Raw genomic sequence first — 9267 nt, 5'->3', positions numbered from 1 at the left:
ATCATCGTTTTTGATTACGGGGGATATTATGCAACAAGGGAAAATGAACTAAGATGGATTTCAAGAGAAAAAGTTCATCAATCTCTTAGAATGGAGACATCTATTGAAGAGGTCAGTTATTCTGCATTGGTGCAGAAAATATGCAGAAAGGCGAAGGTTGATGAAACTATGACTGAGCTGAAATTGAGTTACGTTCCCGAATCAGTTCATCCTAAGAGACCGATACACATACATGATGATGATGATCTGATGTGTTATTTGGAAATGAATCCAGATCAATTCCAAGTTTTGCATGTGGAAGTCGTGAATGATGTTGAAATAAATCAGGGGGATGAGCAAAGTCGAGGGACTGTAGGTTGTTCACTTAATGAGGAGTTGATTTCAAGTAGTAGAGCGACATATGAGAACACGATGTATGAAGGTGAGCCGTCTGAACGTTTTGAGATGATGGAGAATAGTGATGGGAACATGGTTCTTTATCAAGAACAGTCTGAAGAACGAGCAATAGCAGATAACTGTGATATGATTGAAGGTTCTGAGGTCACACCAGTTGTAAATCGTGAATGGGAAGATGGTTTGGATTTGACTTTACGTGTATTTAAATGGTTATGATTGTAGCTTGTCAACGACACACATGTATTTAAATGGGTTGATGAGGCATTGGTGGATGAAGTACAACAATTAGATTTTCAAGTGGGTGTCCTCGAAGAAGAAGTTAGACAGCTGAAGATGGATAGGAGCAGAGATATGAAGAAAATTAAGCAGATCTGTTTTCTCGTTTTTTTTGGATGTCTTCTTGTGGTATGTCTCGGAAGATGGTACAACTAAGTAGAACTTGTTCTTGGAAGATGGTACAACTACGTAGTACTTTCTAATAGTACAACTAAGTAAAACTTGTTCTTTGTAATGGTATAACTAAGGATCGTTTGTCTGGTTCCATTTGACGATTGCCGGTAATTTGTCTTGTTCTTGTGTGTTATTTTGTCTGCTTAAACACACAAAGAGTTCACATACTGACTTTAACATTCCAACCAAGTTGTACTTAAAAACATAGAGTTGTACTTAAAAAAACAGAGTTGTACCTAGTTAAACATTCCGAGTACTTAACAAAAAACATAAAAACAACCAAAGAGTTCACATACTGACTCATACAAGATTACATGCTCCTTACTTTTTGGAGTGCTTCTGCCTTGTTATAATAGGACTCTGACTCCTTACGACAACGGAAGGTCCCGTCCCCTTCTTACTTATAATCTTCACCTTTGTACCAAGTTGTTCTCCACTGTCTCCTTCTCTTGTTCTCTTTTTTCTCTCGTATCTCACTGGATCCTTCTCCATTGGATCCTTCTCCACTGGATCCTTCTCCATTGGATCCTTCTCCATTGGATCCTTATCCACTGGATCCTTCTCCCTCTCGGCCTTCTCCTTCTCGGCCTTCTCCCTCTCGGCCTTCTCCTTCTCGGCCTTCTCCCTCTCGGCCTTCTCCTTCTCGGCCTTCTCCCTCTCGGCCTTCTCCTTCTCGGCCTTCTCCCTCTCGGCCTTCTCCTTCTCGGCCTTCTCCCTCTCGGCCTTCTCCTTCTCGGCCTTCTCCCTCTCGGCCTTCTCCTTCTCGGCCTTCTCCCTCTCGGCCTTCTCCTTCTCGGCCTTCTCCCTCTCGGCCTTCTCCTTCTCGGCCTTCTCCCTCTCGGCCTTCTCCTTCTCGGCCTTCTCCCTCTCGGCCTTCTCCTTCTCGGCCTTCTCCCTCTCGGCCTTCTCCTTCTCGGCCTTCTCCCTCTCGGCCTTCTCCTTCTCGGCCTTCTCCCTCTCGGCCTTCTCCTTCTCGGCCTTCTCCCTCTCGGCCTTCTCCTTCTCGGCCTTCTCCCTCTCGGCCTTCTCCTTCTCGGCCTTCTCCCTCTCGGCCTTCTCCTTCTCGGCATCCTCCTCCTCTATAGCCTCATTTGCACCAACTCCGTCACACTCATTTGCACCAAATTCCTCGCTTGGAAAAACTCCTTCTCCATTTCTTTCCCAGTTCACATATGTTTCCACCGATTTGATCCTAGCATCCATGTCATCAAATTTTTCGTTGATTTCCTTAAACCCCTTCTTCACCAGATCTTCTAGCTGAATCAAGCTAGCTCTTAGCTGAATCAAGCTACCTCCTACCATATCATTCTCCGAATTTGCATCATCCTTAGCCACATCATTCGGATCCACATTCTCAATCACAGGATTAGCCTCAAATGATCAGGCGGCCACATCTAGGTTGTGAAGCTCTTCAAACCAAATTGACTTGTCCTTTTCAATTAAACGTTTGCTCCAACCATCAGCAACTGGATCATCCGCATCATCCCAGCCACCATCCTCATCTATGATCATGGCTAAAAGGCGTGCCTCCCGAGGAGTTGGAGTTAACATACTATCAATCTCCTGTCAAAATAAACAAACATAACATACTATCAATCTCCTATCAACCAATGTTACATAAATAATGAATCTGATAAGTAATTTACATAAATAATGAATATGAATAACTAACCTTAGTTGTACCAAGTTGGTCATATATTTCTTTCAAAGAAAAACCTTTCTTCTTACTTGCTTTAAACTTCATCTTGCACATCCGAGGACAGTTACGGTGTGCATGTGAATCAGAAACGTCTTCTCGGAAGGTGTTCTTTAGCACAGGAATTGCTTCAAACGCAAGAAGCTACACACAACACAAGAACATTCAATGTTTAGTTGGATCCAGTTATACTAAGTTGTACATTTTGAAAACTAGTAATTACCTCCAAAGGAATGATGAAACTAGGAAAGACCCACTGTGGACCCACAACTCCATCAAAGTGTCCCATCAAATGAAACATGTCTTTCATGTTCTCATCAAATGGCATTCGACCCCAAGGGAATGTTCTACACAAATCAAGATCATCCACAGCTCTAAGAAAGAAAGGCTCCACAGAGGGTGCATTCTTTCCACCCTTTTTCTTCCCTATGATGACGCTAGATAAAAAATACAGTACGGCCATCTTCAAACGATCCTCTGAAGGTTTCTTCATCGAAAGTAGCTTCGCTTTGACATCTCCATATTGTATTATTTGTCTACCTTTAAATTGCTTACGAGCAAAATTTAAACTGCCCAAACCATCCTTGAATTTTGGATACTGATGGCAATATAACCCATAAATGATTGCCATTTCTCTGAGAGAATACCGGATGGGAGTCCCATTAACAATGGACCAGCATTCATTTTTCTTCTCCAAATGCGCTGTGAGAAGCAACAACATCCACATACCCATCAACTTATGATTTGAATCCTTAGGCATATGGAAGAAATGCTTGAACTGTGGGTGCCCTAAGAACCATTCCAACTCCTCTTCCTTAAGATGACCGCCTAATAAGTTTACCGCCTCTGAAATATAACACTTTCCAGACATCTTGAAAGGCTTCGTATACTGGGAGTAATCAAAGTACATACTCAAAGGTTGCATTACATCGGATTCATCCTCAGATTCCTGCAAGACACATATCTAGTTATACCAAGTTTTTCTAAGTTATACCTTTTCTAAGTTATACCAAGTTATACAGTTATACTTTTTAGAACGAATTCTTATACGGTTATACCAATATAGGGAGAGATACTTACCGATGAATCCTTATCATTTGACTTCTCAATTGAGTCCGTTTTATCGGAATCACGTTCTGATTCATCTCCACGAGTTGCTTCTTCTTCGAGATCTGCTGGGGGATTCGATTTTTCCACATAGCTTGGGTTCTTTGTACGAACCATTATGATTCTTCCACACATGCACACAAAAAACAACAACTGATTTCAACTTCAACTTCCACTCCAATTCATGAAAAAAATCGACAAAACCCCAAAATTGAAAACCAAATTATCGAAAATCGAAACCCATATTACCCGATTTTGAAAAACAAATAACCCAAATTCGAAAAACCCCAACCTATTTCAACTTACCCAGAATCGAGTTATCCTTAGTTGCACTTGAGGGAGAAGAATAATTAACGGGAATTGAACGAGGGAGAGTGGAGTCGTGAATGAAGGAATTCGAAAGTTGGGTAGTTAAAGGAGAGATCCGATTTCAACTGGATTGTCCGAATTTTGTGGGTTTGGGTGGGTATAAGGTGGTTGGATCTGTAAATAACAAAAATGATATAGGTTTCTTTGTCTTTAACCACATTTTTGATTAAAAAAATAAATAAATAGTTTGTTATTTTCGCAGGGACATATGAGAATACCAGTTTGATTAGAAGGGTATATTAAATTTTAGTCCAAAAAAATTGCACGTGAAAGCATAACAAAGATGGTTTAAACCATTTTAAAGATGAAATTAGACAATAAAAGGGTACAAACCCGTAAGTGGGATATATGTTTTAAGTTTAATTCAAGTCCAAAAAATAAAAATATGGCATCGTATCTAGCAAGGACCGACAACAATGAAATTTATAATGGAGATATCAAAGCATGAATATCTAAAATTTGGAGAATGTTCCCTAAGATGATTATTAACTTGAAAGTGTAAAAGACTTATTTTTTCCGAAAGTTCAAGATTAACGAAAGAAATATGAAATTTTAGTCGATTATAAATGATGATGAAAAGTTGAAAACGTAGCATCCAAAATGGTTTTTTCTAGTTTTCTTCAGAAAGAAAAAAAAATCCAATATTCTTGGATTTTTCTATCAAAACAATATGTATACAATGCAAGAATCAAGGGTAAAATACAACAAAAAAAAAAGAAAAAAAAAAAGAAAAAAAAAACAGTAAGAATAAAAAATGAATTATTAAATATTCTTTTCCATTTTTCCCCGCATTTATTCACATAGTTTTAGTGTAAAGAAAATCCTAGGAAATGAAAGATTAAATCTTCTTTTAGTAAAACAAGTATATACAACGAAAGGGCAGTACCTTGCAACTTAGTTGAATGGGTTAAGATAATCTCGTTTTCGCATATTTCGTTTCGCTGAGGGTGGAGCTTGTGATTGTTTTTCCCCAGGCAAGTCTTTTCTTGAACGGGTTTGACTTTGTATTTTGTACTTGCTTCGGTTGAAACGAATGGGCCATTTCTGAGCTTTAAGGTGGTAGTCGTGGATCCATGACCTTTTTTTTCTTCATGTTGCCTTGGGGTGAATTCTTGTCTCAAATTCATACCGTCCATTGAAGTGTGTTATGAAATTTCCCACGATTCATCAAGGCCTCCATGCTTTTATGTTGACATGGTGGGAATTATCTTGAGTTGCCATATTTTAAATGGGGCATAAGCAGAGCCGGCCCATAGGACAAGCCAATGAAGCATCAGCTTCTGGCCATATATATTATATACAAAATTCGCCCTTATTGCTCTCGGAGCCATCATATACAACTCTATATCCTTTTTGCTGCTACCTACATATATTGTTGTTGTTTTTTTTGGCTCAACAACAACTATTCATTATCCAAGAACATTACATCCAACACAAAGGAACATAAATTCCCCTCCATAGAATTGGACCAAATGCAATGAGTCGATCTAGTATGCCCTGAAACACTAGCCTTGTTGTCTCGCTTCAGCCTTGTTGTCTCGCTTCTTGGCCGGACTGACACCAGAAATTTGAGGAAGCTCCCGAGAAATGCTGGTTTTGAGAAAGTTCTCAAAACTCGGCCACCGACGCCCACAATAAACTCCCCAACAATCGGTAAAAACTAAAGCCCGACTCAACCATTAAAATCCGGTCAGCTAGTGACTCCGGCAGAAGGTTGGAGGTAGCAGAGAAACTCCGGAAAAAGACCCAGATCTGACACATGAAGCTGCAGAGAAGGCCGCCCGGATCTGCATCGAACCACCACCATTCTCCCGGAGAGGAGAGCGATCCGAGATCTTTCTCCGTAGCTTTAACCGCCGCATCATCACAACTCCGCGGTTGAACCCTCATCAGCATGACCAGTGAGGAAGAGATTGAGGCTCCCTACTACTACAACTGGAAGAACAAAGAAGAAAAAAAAGAAAAACAGAAAAACGGAGCCCTCTCACACCGCCGGTGAAGCCCCAAGCGGCGGAAAGGCAAGCGGACCTTAGGCGGCGGCGAGTTGTAAAACTAGGTTTTGAGAGAAAAGTCCTTCATATATTGTTGTTCTATATCTTCTTGTAACCTTTTTAATTTTGAGTAAAAGATCGTTTATAAAAAACAAAATTATAATTATAATGATCGCACCTACTACATAGACAATATAGAACATACATTATAATTCTAATAGGAATGATATTATAAACTGTACTAAACTTTCTCTTCTAAGATTAAAAATGGGCATGACGATTCACTCTCATAATGAATAAGCGATAACGAGTTACACAGTTTTCGTATTATCAGTACATTATTATTTAGAGAAATCATCAGTAAATTACAAGCCAAATTGAATCACAAATACTATGATAATACACATTATATTTAAGACCAAACGTCTGGTATCTCTTTTCCTCAAAAACAAGAAGCCAAAAGCAACCAGTCAAGTGGAGACCAGTAGGCAGTAACCATACACAATTCACTCGTTTCCCTACACGAGAAAGATAAGATAATGGAGTTTTCTGCCACATGGCCTTATCCTAGTGGCCCGTATCGATAAGGGTGTCAACACCTTTCCTTAATTCTGTGGCAGCTAATGACGGTTTCATCAATTATGGACCCTTTGATCATTGAAGGGATTTTCGCATCTTGCAGTTCTCACTATATAAAGATGACCAAGTCATTTGACAGGCAAGTAAATAAGAGAAAAGAGAAAAAGAAGAAGAGAAACAACAAGAAGTAGTAATGGCTTCCTCTATGCTCTCCTCCGCTGCTGTGGTTACCACCCCAGCTCAAGCCACCATGGTCGCTCCATTCAACGGCTTGAAGTCATCCGCTGCTTTCCCCGTCACCCGCAAGGCCAACAACGACATTACTTCCATCGCAAGCAACGGCGGAAGAGTTAGCTGCATGAAGGTAAATGTCATTGATAATAAGACTCGTTAATTTGTCACGTGTAATTGAACAAAACTGAAAATAATTGGAATTGGGAATTATATAGGTGTGGCCACCAATTGGAAAGAAGAAGTTTGAGACTCTATCTTACCTTCCTGACCTTACCGATGTCGAATTGGGTAAGGAAGTTGACTACCTTCTCCGCAACAAGTGGATTCCTTGTGTTGAATTCGAGTTGGAGGTAAATTAACACATAACTCTTCCTTTTTCTCTAATTTTACTTACATTGCAAGACACCAAAGTCAATAACCGGATTTTCTAAACCAATATTGATTCACCATGTGAATCTTCCAATGTGAATTGTATTAAATGGTTTTCTCATGTGTATGTAGCACGGATTTGTGTACCGTGAGCACGGAAGCACACCCGGATACTACGATGGACGGTACTGGACAATGTGGAAGCTTCCATTGTTCGGATGCACTGACTCCGCTCAAGTGTTGAAGGAAGTGGAAGAGTGCAAGAAGGAGTACCCTAACGCCTTCATTAGGATCATCGGATTCGACAACAACCGTCAAGTACAATGCATCAGTTTCATCGCCTACAAGCCCCCAAGCTTCACCGGTGCTTAATTCCCTTTCTTGAATATTCGACGTTGATCATGTCAGAATTTAACTCTGTGTGGTCAACGCAGATTTAAGATTTTAATTAGCCGACTTCAAAGTTGAGAGATTATCTTCTGAAAATGAAAATGTTGAAGGTTATCTTTATATATCAATTTCCCTTTAATAATAATATCTACTCATTTAATTTTACTTTTTCCCTTAGCCCTTTTATTTTCGTTTTAGTTCCTCTAAACAACAATTTGGTTCCTCTAAATCCCCCCTAATAATTATTTATTTTGTTTCACTAGACTAAACCATTAAGCTCTATAGAAAGAGAAAAGTGTTTGCTACATCACAAAGATGCCTGAATCAATCGACCCTCCATGATTTAAAACTAAAGTTTAAGTCAGAGGGTTTAGCCATTTTAAAGATAAAACTAGTCAGTAGAGCTATCGAAAGATAGTGAAAGACGTCAAGGAAATCCAACCAAATGTATCTTTTAAAACCGAAACATATATATCCAACGTTGGGTAATAAGTTTAATTCAAGTCCAAAAAATACAGAGATATCATCATAACAAGCACGGATCAAGTAAGACTTAAATTAATCGAGCATGAATTTGCTAATTGTGAAAACTGGTTTACGTTAAATTAGATCATTGGCTATGCATTCAAAGCTGAAACACATATTAGTTATAAGTTGAACAATATGAAGTTATAATAAATTCTAAATGTTTTTAGTTTTCTTAAAAAAAAAAATCAATGTTTTTGGACTTTTCAATGCAAACAGAATACACATAATGTGCAAAATTAAAAGATAAAACACAAATTTTAATGTATAAAGAAATTGAAATTACGGACCATTTTGTCAATATCCTGGATTATATTCTCATCTTCGGAGTCAGATAAAATCCAAGGTAAAAAAATTTATAAAAACAAAAAAAAAACGAAAAAGTAGGACTTAAAAAGACAATAAATAGCGTATAGAACAAAAGGGGAGAGCTATTATCCATGACAAGGTTTGGTGATTTTGTACTTCGCACACGCTGCTTCTCTCATATGATTTAAATGGGGGACATGTTAATGAAGAGCTTTAAGGTGATCAGTGACTTGACTGACTTCTTGCCTCGGTTCCAAACCGTCCATTAAAATGAGTTATGATCATTCCTCATGATCCGTTGTTGCGTATATGATTAAGTTTACATGGTGGCCGCACTACAAAAGAAACAAGGCTTTTAACGTCAGTTTTATATCGGTTAATGTCGTTAATCAACTGACTCTGATAATATGGCATCGGTTTAGTACCTTTCGTATTATGGGGCGACGTAAATTTTGTGTCACGGAATCTGTTAAACTACCATTTATTGTAAAAAAAAATTATTTGCTTGTTAAAATAAATAAAAAAAATTGTGATAAAGAATAATTGGAAAACCAATGGCCCTTAAAATAAAATTAAAAACCCAATTTTATTCAATACGAGGTAAAACATAACTGTCTTAAGAAAATACAAGATCTTATTTAATGATTACAAACGTTAGTAGAAATTGTAGTAATATTGACTGTTAATCTGGCTAGTTTGATATTTACAGAAGTGGAAATTGCATTGTCTTCACCCAAATTTCATAACACCATCGGTGTTGATATCCTGCCGAATAGGGGATGGTCTAGTCCGATCTTTATATTCATAGACGTCCTCGACGTAGATTGTGTCTTCTCTTCCCCTGATCATGTC

The 9267-nt window shown here is 38.6% G+C and overlaps 2 protein-coding genes across 2 annotated transcripts; one reads left to right on the top strand and one right to left on the bottom strand.

The window, feature by feature from the left end:
• LOC104724197 (uncharacterized protein At3g43530-like) lies at positions 2227-4035 on the bottom strand. The gene is made up of 5 exons (XM_019231942.1): positions 3956-4035; positions 3623-3773; positions 2766-3491; positions 2519-2686; positions 2227-2409 (listed from the first exon to the last, which is right to left on the bottom strand). The coding sequence occupies exons 2-5, from the start codon at positions 3764-3766 to the stop codon at positions 2227-2229; spliced, it is 1221 nt and encodes a 406-aa protein (XP_019087487.1). The 5' UTR covers positions 3767-3773; positions 3956-4035.
• On the top strand, positions 6724-7746 carry LOC104724198 (ribulose bisphosphate carboxylase small chain F1, chloroplastic-like). Its single transcript, XM_010442644.1, has 3 exons — positions 6724-6952; positions 7038-7172; positions 7324-7746. The coding sequence occupies exons 1-3, from the start codon at positions 6782-6784 to the stop codon at positions 7561-7563; spliced, it is 546 nt and encodes a 181-aa protein (XP_010440946.1). The 5' UTR covers positions 6724-6781; the 3' UTR covers positions 7564-7746.

Source organism: Camelina sativa, chromosome 11, assembly GCF_000633955.1.
Source record: "Camelina sativa cultivar DH55 chromosome 11, Cs, whole genome shotgun sequence".
Lineage (NCBI taxonomy): Eukaryota > Viridiplantae > Streptophyta > Magnoliopsida > Brassicales > Brassicaceae > Camelina > Camelina sativa.
The sequence above is the reverse complement of the archived record's forward strand: the minus strand, read 5'-3'. Positions and strand labels throughout refer to the sequence as shown.

Coding starts and splice junctions, on each gene's coding strand:
- LOC104724197 (XM_019231942.1), bottom strand. CDS start 3,766: ATGGTTCGTACAAAGAACCCAAGCTATGTGGAAAAATCGAATCCCCCA. Junction 2,687..2,765: donor GTTTCATCATTCCTTTGGAG/GTAATTACTAGT, acceptor TGTTGTGTGTAG/CTTCTTGCGTTTGAAGCAAT. Junction 2,410..2,518: donor ACCAACTTGGTACAACTAAG/GTTAGTTATTCA, acceptor TTATTTTGACAG/GAGATTGATAGTATGTTAAC.
- LOC104724198 (XM_010442644.1), top strand. CDS start 6,782: ATGGCTTCCTCTATGCTCTCCTCCGCTGCTGTGGTTACCACCCCAGCT. Junction 6,953..7,037: donor GAAGAGTTAGCTGCATGAAG/GTAAATGTCATT, acceptor GGAATTATATAG/GTGTGGCCACCAATTGGAAA. Junction 7,173..7,323: donor GTGTTGAATTCGAGTTGGAG/GTAAATTAACAC, acceptor ATGTGTATGTAG/CACGGATTTGTGTACCGTGA.